Here is a 14497-nt window from a genome sequence, read left to right as displayed (position 1 = left end):
ATATTTCAAGTGTGTCTTTCATAAGCAACATGTATTTTAAAAGTTCCATCTGACAACCTTAGACTTTTAATTGGCATATATAGTTTGTTGACATCGAATGTAATTACTGATTATTTGGGTGTTATCTACCACCTTATTATTTTTTTCTATTTGGCTAACCTGTTTTATGTTTCCTTTCCTCTCTTTTCCTGCCTTCTTTTAGATTAGTCATTTTTTAAAAATTAGCTTATCCTTTTCTCTCTTAACTTGTTAGTTACATGTTATTTTTCTCTTTTTTTTAGTGAGTACGCAATCAAGTACAACACACATACTCTTGACTTACAGTGTAAGGAAAGTTATCACTGCTACAACTTCTTTGTTAGTGGTAGGGGCTTTATAACAAGTTCATTTACTATCTTCTGTCTCTTGTGTTATTGTTATGCATTTTTAATTACATTTATAGTTTAGAATGCCATAAAATATTATTGTTTGTTTATTAAGTCAGTATTTATCTATATCTAACCACATATTTACTCTCTTCATTGCTCTTCACGCCTTCCTCAATTTCTTTTTGTTTTCTTTTTCTTTTTTTCTATTCTTTTTCTGGGGGTGTAATTAGGTTTATTTTTTTTTTAATTTATTTTTAGTGGTGATACTCAGGATTGTCAACTGAAATAAAATCACGCAACGTGATAGTAGTGGGTTAAGTTTTATTCGGGGTAAAACGAGGACCATAGCCCGGGAGACAACATCTCAGATAGCTATGAGGAACTGTTCCAAAGAGGTGGTGGAAAACTCAGTATTATATCCGATTTCAGTGAAGGGTAGGTACGTGCAGTCAAGTACATGTTTCGGCAGAGGCTGCTGCTAGTCACAGGGAGAAGAAGGCACTGTTAATGATTTTAGTGCTTTCTAGGTATGAAGAGATGCAAGAATTTGGGCTTATGAAATCTTCTCCTGATAATATCTAATTATTTAAGGCCTGTTCAGTCAATTTCCCCAGAGCACAGAGTGCATCATTCCTGAATTCCTTTCAGGGAGTGTTGGAGGTCAGCAGCTACAGCGGCTTGTGATGTAATCCAAGCAGGGTTAGATGGCAAGTGTCAACATGATCCAATCCTTGTAGAGGCAGGTGGCAAGTGCCAGTTTTCAGTTAGCAGGACTGAACCCAGGACCTAGTGTATGCTAAGCATGCACTCTATCCCTGAGCTACACCCTCCCCACAACTCCTTCTTAAATTTCTGTTTCTATCTGGGATCATTTTTATTCTATCTAAAGAATTTCTTTCCCTAAGTGCAAATTTTCTGGCAAAGACTTTTCTCAGGGTCTTAAGGGTTTATAACTAATAGTTGCATAGAGGTTTTCTTTTTTCCCATTGAGTGTAATATTCTACCCTGTTACTTTCTTCCATGACTTTAATAGTGACACTGTATTGTGTTCTTCCATCCATAGTTTCTGTTGAGAAGTCAACTGAAGTCAGTTGCTCCTTTGCTCCTTTGCTCCTTTGCTCCTTTGATAGTAACGTGTCTTTCTCCTCTGGCTGCTTTTAAAACATTCCTTTTATCTTCCTTATGTTCTTTGGTTTGACCACGGTAGGACAAAGTATGATTTTACCCTAACTGTGAATGTGTGGGCTATTTTTCATCATTTTTGGAAAATTCTCTGCCATTGTTTGTTTAAATATTCCTCCTGATTATTCTCTGTTGACTCTACTTCTGTGATTTTAATTGTATGTGTGGGAATCTTTTAAACATACACAGATGTATTATACTTTTATTTTTTCTGTATTTCCATCTTTTCCCTCTGCTCTAGTTTGGGTATTTTATATTAACCTGTTTTATGCTTTACTAGTCCCCTTTTCTCTGCATCTATTGTATTGCTAAAGCCATTTAATGAGAAATTAACATTAATTATTGCCTTTTTCATGTAAAAATTTTTTTGGAGTAAAACAGACTCCTTTGCTATGTACAAGGTTATTTCTGAGTTGCAAAAATTCTCTTTCCATGGTTTCATAATTCCTGTATTCCTCCATTCAATCTTGGCTGCCACAATCAGACAAAGTACAGAGACACTTTTTCTTGCATCTTGCTTTTTTCACTGCTAAAATTTCCATTTCATTTCTTCTTCATAGATTTCAGTTCTCCAATGAAATTCTCCACCTTTTACACTATTTTGACCATCTTATTCTCTATTTTTACCACATTTTACTCTATTCTCTTGGCCCTAATAATCATAGTTTTTAAAGGTCCTTGTCTGTCTGCTGGTGCAGCATCTGGATTATTTGCAGATGTATTCATATTGTGTGCATTTCTATTAGTTTTTTGGACATATAGTTCTCCTGGCACGCCTTTTAATTTTTGCTTAAACAACTGGATATTGTATATGGTATTTCGTAGAGGCTCCAGATGACATATCATCATTTCCAGAGTGTGTTCACTCTTCTATTCTGCTAAGAAGTTACAATGGGGACTAGTCACTTTCATCCAATCTAGATTTGGCTGAATCAAGACTAATTTGCAGTTTTGACAGGTTCCTATATTCTCTCACTGAAAGCCTGGGGTGGTGGGCAGAAAAATGGCCCTCCCCCCAAAGATGCCTATGTCCTAATCCCAAGAACAGTGAATATGTTATGTTACATGGCAGGGGAGGATTAAGGTTGCAGATGGAATTAAAGTTGTTAATCAGGTAGTTTGGGGATAAAGAGATGGTCCTAAATTATATGGGTGGGTCAGTGTAATCACAAGGGTCCTTTAATGTGGAAAAGGGAAGCAGAAGTGTGTCTGAGCGAGGCAATGTAAGAAAGACTGCACTTGCTGGCTTCGAAGATGGAAGAGGGTAGAGCCCTGAGCTAAGAAATGTGAGCAGCCCTAAAGCTGGGAAAGGCAAGAAAATGGATTCTCCTGTGGAGACTTCAAAAAGGAGTGCACAACCCTGCTGACACCTTGAGTTCAGCCCAATGAGATCCATTTCAAACTTCAGACCTACAGGCTATAGAACTGTAAGATAATAAATTTGCTTTAAGCCACTAAATTTGTGGTGCTTTTTACAGAAGCAACAGGAGACTAACACACCCAGCATAGTCTCTGGGACCTCTCTAAGGTGTGGAATTAATTTTTACCTCCCATTCTATGGAGCTTCAAATTGTGCCAAATATCTTAAGGGGAAAACTGGTCATTTGTCAGGCTTAGCTCTCTGCACCTCCCTTCTCATTGGGATCTGGCCTCCAATTCTGTTTTTCCAGCCCTGACATTGCCAAAGCTCTGCTAGTAGTGGCCTTTTGCTCAGGCAAAGCCAGATACCTCTTACCCTGTGCCCAGAAGTGGCAAATTCCCCCAGGGAAATGTGGTTGTGGAATGTTATCTCACCTCTCTGGGTCACCCCCTCCCTTTTCCAGAAATCTGGCACCTCTAATCTCTAATGCTCTTAAGCTTAGATGTTTTCCGGTGATTTATTGACATCTAGATGTATTCAATAAGAGCACAGTTCCTACACAAGCTACTTCTCACCGTCACAGAAGCACAAGTGAGGACTATGTTAGCTTCTCATTGTTAATCTTTATTTTTCAAGACTGTAGCATATTGTTACTGAATGAATGAATTTCACAAGCTATTAGGCTCACTTATAATTGCTCTAATTCTTCATTTACTCATACCTATGAAAGGAAATAGGTATCTGTGAGAGCAGAGACCGCATTTTTCAAGTTCAACATCCTAATCCTAGGTTGGAAAATAGTGCCTGGTATAATATAAGGCTCAAAAAATTATCAAATAGATGAATAAATGCACATAACGGATTGTCTCAAAAGTGGATTGAGCAATCATCTCTGTAAGCCTGTGGACAAAAGTCAAATAGGGTCAAGAGATGAACATTGCTCCTAAGGTTGATGATCTACCTAAAGCTAACAGCCTAAATCCAACAGGCCAAGGTGCATTCTGACCTCTGCGGACCAAAGTCTGCAAACTTCCTATGTACCAGGGCAGAGTCACATTGCAAAGGGAGGGCACCCACGTGCTAGAGCCATCCCTGTTGCTTGGGCACAATCTCTCACAATAAATAGCAGAGCAGTTAAGAAGATTGTACCGTAGGAAACAATTCAAAGGCTTCATGATGAATTTTGGAAAATCAGGAATTTGTAAATTTATCATTAATGATGTGCCAGGCACTGAGCTAAGTGCTTTTCAAATATTAATTTATAGTAACCCTAAGAGGGAGATGCTCTTGTCATCTCCATTTCGTAGAGGAAGAAAATGAGGCACAGAGAGGTTGAGGAACTTGCCCGAGGTCAGACAGCCAGTACACGTTAGAGCCAGCGTTCAAGCTAGGCAGCGCTCTTCCACAGTCCCGCCCTCCCCACTGTGGCCTCTGGAGCAATTTCACTCTTTCCTTTTTCCAAGGGCCTCTGTGATAACCAAGACTACCTCTTGAAGTGGCAACACATTTGTTTAAGCCCTGTCAACTTCAGAATTGACTAGGTTGCTACTGGTTGCTGTCACAAATCCCTGAATCTCAACAGTTTAACATAACAGAGGTTGGCTTCTTGCTAGTATAATGCCCAGTCGACAGCAGTGGTGGTGATTTGCTGGAGAGGCAGCGGTGGGGAGTTTAACCTTCATAGCTCTGGTCAGTTATTCAGACATCCAGGCTGAGAGATTTTTTTTTTTAATAATGGCAAACTTTATTGGCATAAATCACAGGAATTGAAATGGGGGAAAGCCAGGTTATAAGTTTAAAGAGGAAAAAAAAAATCAAACCAAATAACCACTGACCCAGAGGGTGGACCTCTGAAACCCCATGCCCTCTAGGGGAGGGGCCTGGGGCAGGTCACTGTAAACAGAGCAGTAAGGCCTGTGGGTGGAAGTGGAGACATCAGACCTGTGGGGGTTGGGGGGCTGGCTGACCTTCCCAGACCCCTGCTGCTTCCCAGTCCGCACCAAGGAGGGACCCTCTTCGGGACCACAGCACACTCCAGGCTGAGATTTTTGCTCCATCATTTTCAACGTGTGGTTTCCGAGACTGCCAACATACATGCTGACATCTAGAAATAGAAATGTGGGAGGCAGTGTAAGAGGTTTGCATGGACCAAGCTTGGAAGTGATAAACATCACTTCTACTTTTATTATATTGGTTATAGCTCAGTCACTTAACCCCACCTAGATGTAAACAGGATAGGAACTGGAATCCCTGGCTGGGCAATTTTTTTCCCCCCAGCAACAACATATACTATGAAGGAGAGGCATATGTCTTGGGTCTTTTATCTTAGTTTGAGTTCCTCCAGAAAACACATTTTTAGACAAGACTTTTCAAATGTTTTATTTGATAAGTATAGAAACACAGGTTAGAGAATGGGAAGTAAGACAGAGATAAGAAGGCATCCAAAGGATGTACGGACAAGTCAGTTACCACTGTGGAGCCTGGGGCTTAATTTCACTGGGGAAACTCTGGGAGCCAGGGTAGAATATCCCAACCAAGGGGCTGGCAAACAAGAGCCTTCATACACCAACTCCTGCTAGTCATTGAGAGTTTTTCCCATGGGCCATAAATCCCCTGCCTCCCTGCCTTCTGTGCAGGTGGCAAAGCAGACTCCGGGTGTCAAAGAATGCCCGTATGCAAAAAAAAAAAAAAAAGGTTCTGGAAGTTGGAAGTTTCCCAGTGTGCCTGTGAGGGGTGAGGTTGACGGATACATACGGGATACTAAGGGTCTGCTCCATGGTCTCTGCCAGAATCCACCACGTGGTCCAGTGACATATGGACTAAAAAGACCAGCTGCTGCTCACCCCTTATCCCCGTCCAATCGCATACGTAACATACAGTGGTGGAGCAGGGACAGAATAGCAACAATAAAACTCCATTTCATAAAGGGGAGGGGTGGAGACTGGGAGCTATTCCTGGTCAGTATCAGCTTTGAAGTCCTACTGGGCAGGCGTGTGAATTAATCAGGCGGGGTGGTTCCTCTGCTCTCTGAAAGTAGTTCCTTCGCTCATTGCTCTCCAAGGTCCTGGCAGCCCCCTCTGGGAGGGCCTACTTTTCCACTCCCTTCTCTAGCCAGGTCTGGATGGGCTACTGAGGAGTCTGTGCTCCTCGGGGGCTGTATGACTTTTCACCCACTTCCTACTATGCAAGCTTGAAGACTGTGTCAAAGTTCGAACACTCCAGATTTCTGGTTTTCTTTAGTCACCTTCAGATCTTTTTGCTCCCAGTCAGTTTCATGTGGTGGTCTTCAACTTCACACATACAAGACAAGGCCAAGGCCTGATGGTGAGAAGATACATGAGACACTTTTAGATTTAGATCACGTATTACTTCCATAGATGTCAAAAAAAGAAGCCAAAAGTACCTCCCACACACCAAAAAGGATGACACCAAAGCAAAGGGGCTGGTGAGTACAACTTGAGTTGTGGGAAACCCCATGGCTGGGGAGCCAAATCTAGATGGCAGCTAAGTGCTTTTATACTCTGCAGCTCTATCCTGGGGGGAGTGGTGCAGGAAGCCCCACACCTCATCAGAATCTGGGAGGTGATGAAAACTATCTGATGACAGCCTCCTAGAGGAGCTAGGAAGACGGTTGGGAGGTGGCCTCCATCCCCTCATATTCCATATGTTTGGCTGGGGCTCAGATGCGCTGCAGCTCCAACCTTTGCCTATATGGGTGTGTGCAGGGTCGTCAGGAAGCCACGGCAGAGCTGTTCCCCTACAGTAGTAGCCACACCCACCGTTCTCTCCTGGACTCATTTTCAAGACTCTCTCTCAATTGATAGTGCCTACCCAGCTTAGATGGGAGGACCAAACTCTTTACAAGAACATTTCCACATGGATGGGTTGTAATGGACGTTTGCTGTGCAAAGGTTTATCTCTTGTTTTGGGGGCCTAGATGTAGTCAGCTTTTCCAATCTTGCAAAACCCCACAGGTTTGAATTTTTTAATTCCCTTTTATTTTTTGTGTGCAGGCAAGCCAATTCTTCTCAGTAACCAATAGCAACCAACACGTGTTGCTGACATTCTATTTTACCTGCTCTTCCCTACATTTCAGCAGACTCAGTAGGCCTACTGAAGTCTCCTTTCCCATTACCCTCCTACCTTCCAGGTACTGAAGACAACAGTTTCGTTAAATATTTGCCACTACAAAGACTATTTCTGTAGCAATAAAGATCATTACTAATCTCATTTCAAAAATTATACATCCCCTTATTTTTACACATTTCTTTGCATACAGCACTGGAAACAAATGTAAAACTCTATCACTGGAAAAAACCTATTTTTAGCTTATTTTTTAGTTTTCAGAAATCTTATCTATGTAGCAAAATATAACAAGAACTACTCATATTCCTATCATTCGTATTTTAAAAGTAACTATTTTGTCATATTTGTTTCCTGTACTTTTTTATTCTACAAACAGATAAAGTTCCCTTTAAACTTACTCCAAGCAGGGTCTGGAGTGTCTGGCTCTAGGTGACAGAAGTGTCAAAGAAACAGAGGGGTGGCCCTGAATGCCAGGGAGGGGAGGGGAAAGTTAATCCCCAGACCCCAACTTCGGAGGCAGCTTCCTGAGGGCACATCACAATGATTCCCCATTTTCAACAAAATCTTCATGGACCAAAACCCATATAACGACTTTCATCCTTTACTAAGGAACTGCTCTTCAGGCAAACTAACATGCATCAGAACCAGTCTGAGGGGCTTGTTAAACTCAGAGCAATGGACTCAGTAGATGTGGGGTTGAGCTCAAGAATGTACATTTCTACAAGTTCTCAGCTGATGCTGATGCTCCCGGTCCCTGCACCCTGCAGGTAGAGAACCAGTGCTCCAGCTAATGCCCCAGACTAGGTACCTCGGAGACAGACCGTCTCTGCCCATGTAGAGACACAAACGGGAGACCCTCTCATCTGGTCTCCTATTTTACAGATGAGGTCGACTCCCTGCTATTTAAAACCAGTCGCTAAAAGCTAAAGGGTTGATATCATTTCCCTCCTCTTCTTTAGCAGCACCTACGACTCCCCTCCCCCTGTGAGGCCTCCACATGGCACCAGGCAAGTCAGGGGCAGGCTCCTGCCCGCCATGCTGACCTCTGTGCAGAGATGGGTGGCAGCACGTGCCGGAGAGCACCCTGGGGGCTCAGCAGGGGCACAGGGTTTCCAGTCATGCGACCTCTGCTCAAGCCCAGGTGCCGCCACTCCCTGGCTGTGTGGCCCTGGGCAAGTCCCACAGTCCCTGAGCCTCACTTTCCCATCTGTGTGACACGGACAATGATGCCACATGCTACAGGACTGCTGAGCAGAGTGAGCAGGAATGTGCAAACAGGAGTCCTCTGTCGACTGTGAAGGACCCAAGAATTAGTAATTATTATCACACAGCTCTCCACAGACTTACCTCCTCACAATGAACTTGGTGGCAGGATCTTCTTTTTATTCCACATCTCTAGTAACTTTCATTTATGTATAAGGCTTTCCTCACCCTCTCCCCGACAACAGGCCTTTACCTTTAAGCCACAGTGTCACTGATTCTGACTCACCTTCCGTGGGTGTGTTTACACATTTAGATCCAAGCTGTTCTTTGCCATATTGAGACTCTAAAAAGAAAAAGAAAAAGAAAAACAGTCAAGGCACAGAGGATTAAACTCTCACATTACTTAACCTTTGATGAAAAAGAATATGAAAACGGATATATGTATATATATGTACGACTGAGACATTATGTTGCACACCAGAAATTGACACATTGTTTCTGACTATACTTCAATAAAAAAAAATAAAAAAATAAACTTACATTACTCAAGCAGAGTCATAATCTTCTTAACCTCAGTAGTCAAGAATAAAATGAGAAGAAATGTGAACGCAGCAGTTTGTCATTGGCCGTCAACAAGCCAAGATTCTGTAGTTCTTTACTTCCTCTCCCCTGATTTTTGTTATTTGAACATTAGGTTCCATCCTAGAATATGCCCAACACTCGTGGTGTTACACAGCAGGAAAATGGGATGCTCACTGAAAAGGTTTGGGGCAGGGGAACCCCTGAAGACCCTGGGAAAGAACTCTTTCGCGTCACCCTGACATCTTTCTTCTCCTTAGATCTCTTGGCTGTGGTAGCTGGTGAGCAGGTGAGCACGTTCGTTCTTTATTGGAGGAAAAAGAATCCAGTCCGCCAGCCCTTGGGGTCAAAAAGACTTGGATGCAGTCTTAATACTAACACTCACTGAGATCTTAAACACATCGTTTAATTTCTCTAAGCGTCAGTTTTTAACATCTGTAAAATGGAGATACCACCATTTGCCTCACAGAGCTGTTCTGAATGATAATATAGTTTCTCGTTGTAAAATATTTATTGAGGAATCTCTCTTTTCCCTGACTTTATTTTTTGGATGTGTTAGGGCCTCTTCTAGCCATGGGCGCTTGTCGAACTCCCAACAGAGCCCAGGTCCGCCCTTACAAGCCATAAACCCAGAGGCTCTAGCCCTAGCCTTCCCGGGATGCCACGGCCGGATGCACCACTCCACCCCCGCGGGCACCGCTCCACAGCAAATGGACAACTCCGCCCTCTCCCGCAGCTACCACGGCGTCACTTCCGCCGGAAGAGGCGGGAACGTTCGCGCGGCGGGCGCGAAAGTCGGTTCGAGATTCGGCAATTTCCGGGTCTGAGCCTACTTCGGGGCCGGGGGCGCCGCCGGGTGCGGCGGGGGTGCGCCGGGCTGGCGCCCGACCCCAGCTACCGTCCCGCGGGCCGCGCGCCCCCCGACTCACAGCCGGGAGACTCCCAGGCTCCACCGAGGTGAGTGAGGCTCGTAGAGAGGACGCAGCTCCAGCCCCACCCCGCCAGGGAGTCGCGACGCGGCCTCTGGCCTTCGGGGCCGAGGTTTCTCAACCCTGTAAACGGCTCCCGGACCAGCGGGTGGGACTTAGACGTGAGAGAGGACGTGGCTGCGGCTGGATGGAGAGCCGGGCCTTTGCCTGGGACCCGGGGAGCAAGAGCGTCCGGTCTTTTAGGAGGCATGACTTTGCTCGCTGATTTTCCTGTTTATATTTAAAGTCTGTTTACTGAGAGCTGAACAAGCGGGGTCCACGGATACCCACAGGGACCTTTTCGTTCTGAGCATCCTTGAGCTAAGTGCAATTGAATGTCCATAGGCCTACGGGACTTAGAGCCTCAGGGCATAGGCCCTCGATGTATTCAATTTAGCGACCTTAATTTCGTCCTCTGATTTGCAAAGATTGGTGTTGTCATCTTTTTCCTTGACTTTGCCCACCTTCTGGTGTTTACAAACTGTAATGGACGAATTCACGGGCAAGACCAGAATGTTTGTTCATAGGCGTTCTTACCTGTGCAGAAAAATAGTTGCTTTAAACATTTAACTTCATATGTAATGCGTTTTTGCTCTTATTAATGGTTCCTTTATTTTGCCAGTTCAAAAATGTCCAAAAATGACAAAGAACCGTTTTTTGTGAAGTTTTTAAAGTCGTCAGACAATTCCGAATGTTTTTTTAAAGCTCTTGAGGTAAGAATTCTTGAAAACGTCTTGTTTGATGCTGTGAATTTTCTTGTTTTGGTGCTCTTGATTTATTTGGCCTTATATGTCTTACTCAGTTATTTAATTTTCTTAATAGTTTTACTGTAGTCTACATTAGGAGAGATATCATTGTTACACATTTTTAAATTGACATATTATGTATTGGCAGAGGCTTGCAATCTTAATGGCATTTCTATTGAAAGTGGTGGACCAGCTGTTCTTGGAAATAAAGTTGTTTTGTCTATTACCCATAGACCTTTGTGTGTTGAAAAATTTGAGTTGGTCCTGTATTGGTTACCCTTCATTATTTTTGTTAATTGTTTAAAGTTTCATTATGTACAGTGTATTATGGGAGAATATAGGGGTAGCGTAGAGCCTTGCTACGCACAGACCCCAGCAGCATCACCATGGCCTGAAAGTTGGGTCCCAGCTCAGAATTACCAATTAGAATCTGCTTTTTTACAAGATCCTTTGCACATTAAAGTTTAAGAAACACTGTTGTAGCAGGTTTTTCTTTGAAGGTTCATTCCTTCAGTAAATAATCATCTGATAAGCAGTATTCTAGTACTTGGGATACATCAGTGATCAGAGCAGGCAAAGATCTATACTTTCTTAGAACTTACATTCTGTTCTAGCAGGAAGAAATAGGCATTAATCAGACATGTAAATGAGTAAACTGTATAGTATGTTAAAAGTGCTAAGTGCTGTGGGAAGAGAAAAGCAAAACAGGTTAAAGGAGAGTATTTTAGATAGAGAAGGGAAAGTTACAATTTATTTTAAGTAGAATGTGATCAGGGTAGACTTTATGGAGAAGACAATATTTGAGTACTCTTGGAGCAGGTGAGATAATGAGCAATGCAGATATCTAGGGAAGGTTTCAGACAGAGGGGACAATCATACACAGGCCCCCCAGGAAAGTGCTTACATTGTCTATCCAACACGAGTGTGGCTGTGGTGTAGTGAGCAAGGGATGGAGGAAGAAGGTTAAGGTGTGCTTAAGAGAGGAGAGTAGAGAGGTTATGTGGGCCTTGTGGGCCATTGTAAGGACTTCAGCTTTTTCTTCCAGTGAGATGATGAGCCAGTGGAGGGTTTTAATCAGAGGAGTAACGTGATCTGAGTTAGTGGTTTTGAAAGGATCACTAAGTATTTAACATAGGACTTCCAACATTTGCTCAGAAAATATTTGAGTGCTTACTGGGAGCCAGGATATGTTGGCAAACAAGATAGATCATGAAACTTTCATTCTTATAAGGGAGAGAGACAAAAACTATAGCTATATGTAATATCAATGTTATTTTTCTTCATAAAATACATTAGAGGGATAGAGAAAAAGTATTTTAGAAAGTATGATCAGGAAAGGCATCTCTGAGGAGGTGACATTGAGCAGATCTGATTGAAGTGAGAGATCAAGTCAGGGGAAGTCCTGGGAGAAGAGTGTTCCAGGCAGCAGGAACAAGACAAAGCATCTAATTGAGATCATGTTTAGCTTGTTCAGGCCTAGCAAGAAAACAGGAGTGGCTAGAGGAGAGTGAGCCAAAGGGATGAGAGGTAGAAGGTAAGTGCTGGAGATAGGCAGGGGCCAGACCCTGTGGTCTTGTAGGCCACTGTAAGAAATTTGGATTTTATTCTGAGTGGTCAAAAGCTATGGGAGGTTTTGAGCAGAGTGGCATGGCCTGATTTGTATTGTTGAAAAGATTAACTCTGTGTAGAGAACAGAGTTAGGACAAGGGAGGGAGAAGGAACCACTTTGGAGATTTTTGCAGAGGTCTAGTGAGAGATGACAGTTGCTTTCAATAGGATAAGGGCTGGATTTGAGATGGACTTTGAAGATGGAGTTCATAGGACATAAATACAGGTAAATAATTTTAGATGCATTATTTCATTTTTTCTTTCAGTCAATAAAAGAGTTCCAGTCAGAAGAATATCTTCAGATTATTACAGAAGAAGAGGCATTGAAGATAAAGGAGAATGATAGATCACTTTATATCTGTGACCCTTTTAGTGGCATTGTCTTTGATCATCTCAGAAAGGTTTGCTCACTTTAGTATATTCCTTCGGTGGCCTGTTTTTCTGGTGTTTTTGTTTCAGTGAACATAAGTTCTTTACTGATCATGAAATATTTTGCAAATTATGAATATAGGAAATCTTTTGGTTTTGGAAGCCCAGAATAGTATTTTTAAAGGTTAATCATATTACAATAGTCTTTGGTTAATATGCAGTTTTTATATTTCAGGGAATTTAGCTTCATTGAGTATAAGTTAACCTGATAGTAATGAAGCATTTTATTGATAAAGTTCTATTGTACTTACATTCAGTTTGATTACAAGAAATATAAAGGAAAAATAATAAAGAGTAGGAAAAGACTTCAACATAATGCTTGGTTACTTACTGTCTTACCTATGTGCACTTGAATTTTAGTACCTGTACCTTGTATAGGGTCTAAAAAATCATATGCTAAAAGGAATCATTTTAGGGATGAGCATTGCTAATATACCAATGAGCCATCTTATTTCTTTCTGTTGATTCTAGAGTCTACTGACTCATTACTTTTTTGGTGTCTGGACAAGAGAGAAGCATTGAAATAAAAGTAAACTGGCTGTAATTCCATCCAGATTACAAAGAAGTGATTCTTGTTTGAAGGAGAAGAAAACGTAGAAGAGTAGGTAGATGCAGTACTGTCTGTGCAGTATACAGAAGGTCTGTGCCCACCTTTGCCAGAAGCATTGCTGGTCTCACCCTCCTTTTGCAAATAACACTGGCTTGTCAGATAGAATCAGTAGCATCAAAATCTCACTTTTCTTATGACTGACCAAAAAGATAGCAACAGTCACTTCCCCTGTAGATTTTTAAATTAGTCATGCTTTGGTGACTTTGGCAACTGTAGGCTTTTAGTCTGGCTTGGATATGCTGATGTCAAGCAAGACTGTCACCTTTCTCAATTATCAGTGAAAATGAAAGGTCATTTTCTGAGTAACCTGCAGTATCTTAGGAGAAGTCATTGTGGGTCTTCCTTGGGAAGACATTAAGTTGTGGACAAAATATTTTTTTTTAATGTAGAAAATGCCTAGGATTATACTTTTTTTGGTAATACAATAGGTATTTTAGAGGAGGATTATTTGGGCTGTTATAATTTTAAACTGCTTCATTGGCTGGGTGCTTCATTTGAAAAGTAAATGTAGGGATTTCCTAATTATTACAGCATAAATTTATTACTCATATCACCTGTCATTAAAATTGTGTTTGTTTCAGAGATTTAATGGCAGTTTAATGCCAGTTTTAAGTCAGTGTGGCTTTTAGAGCTTATTTCTTTGGATAGCCTACATTGTTTGATTTGCTTGGGTGTGTATGTTAACATGTGGTATGTGTGAGGAATTATATAATGGTCTTCATTTTTGTTTTTCTTGTTACAATTTCGTGGTTTTTTCCCCATGATCATTAACCTCTATAAAAAATTGGTAAATATTACAAAACATAATTTTATAAGACTGGAGGGCTTTTCCTACTTATTTAAACTTTTTCTTTTTTGTAGCTTGGCTGCAGAATTGTCGGTCCTCAAGTAGTCATATTTTGTATGCACCACCAGCGATGTGTCCCAAGAGCTGAGCATCCAGTTTATAATATGGTTATGTCTGATGTAACCATATCTTGTACAAGCTTGGAAAAAGACAAAAGGGTAGGTGTTGAGAGGAATGTCATGATCTCTCTCTCTCTCTTCATATATATTTTCGCACACTTAATTTTTCTCTGTGCAGGGGCTACTTTGAAAGACCTTGCACATGGTATTCATGACTTAACAACAAAGTCAGGATGGCAGTGTATTTTTTTTTAATTTTTAGATAAATTGAATACAGTGAAATCTTTCATTGAAAACTGGCTAATTGAAATTTTTTGTTTTGATTTAAAAAGGAAACTCATTTTTTTCTGCATAATCGATGAGTGTGTTTTTCAGTCACATTTTTTCCACCATTGGTTAATCTTTTAAAAAAGGATTCTGAGAGTTATATATAACATATATGTTTTTATATA

The 14497-nt window shown here is 41.5% G+C and overlaps 1 protein-coding gene and 1 long non-coding RNA gene across 4 annotated transcripts in view; one reads left to right on the top strand and one right to left on the bottom strand.

The window, feature by feature from the left end:
• Positions 1–4722: 4722 nt before the first annotated feature.
• On the bottom strand, positions 4723–9472 carry LOC107034571 (uncharacterized). The gene is made up of 4 exons (XR_001460098.3): positions 8740–9472; positions 8486–8542; positions 6155–6228; positions 4723–5014 (listed from the first exon to the last, which is right to left on the bottom strand). It is a non-coding gene; the product is annotated as an uncharacterized lncRNA (long non-coding RNA).
• A 78-nt stretch (positions 9473–9550) lies between these two features.
• TOPBP1 (DNA topoisomerase II binding protein 1) overlaps positions 9551–14497 on the top strand; it is a 54081-nt gene continuing 49134 nt past the window's right edge. For 2 of the 3 annotated variants that reach the window (XM_072954389.1, XM_006214562.4), the window contains exons 1-4: positions 9551–9735; positions 10369–10459; positions 12367–12501; positions 14001–14144. In XM_072954389.1, the coding sequence (XP_072810490.1) occupies positions 10376–10459; positions 12367–12501; positions 14001–14144 (363 nt within the window). In that variant the 5' untranslated portion in view covers positions 9551–9735; positions 10369–10375. Of the gene's footprint in view, positions 9736–10368; positions 10460–12366; positions 12502–13000; positions 13131–14000; positions 14145–14497 lie in introns of those variants that run through there. The other variant, XM_072954439.1, reaches the window with a different exon arrangement.

The sequence above is a fragment of the Vicugna pacos genome, chromosome 1 (genome assembly GCF_048564905.1).
Source record: "Vicugna pacos chromosome 1, VicPac4, whole genome shotgun sequence".
Taxonomy (NCBI): Eukaryota; Metazoa; Chordata; class Mammalia; order Artiodactyla; family Camelidae; genus Vicugna; species Vicugna pacos.
This window is presented reverse-complemented; position numbering and strand designations above follow the sequence as displayed.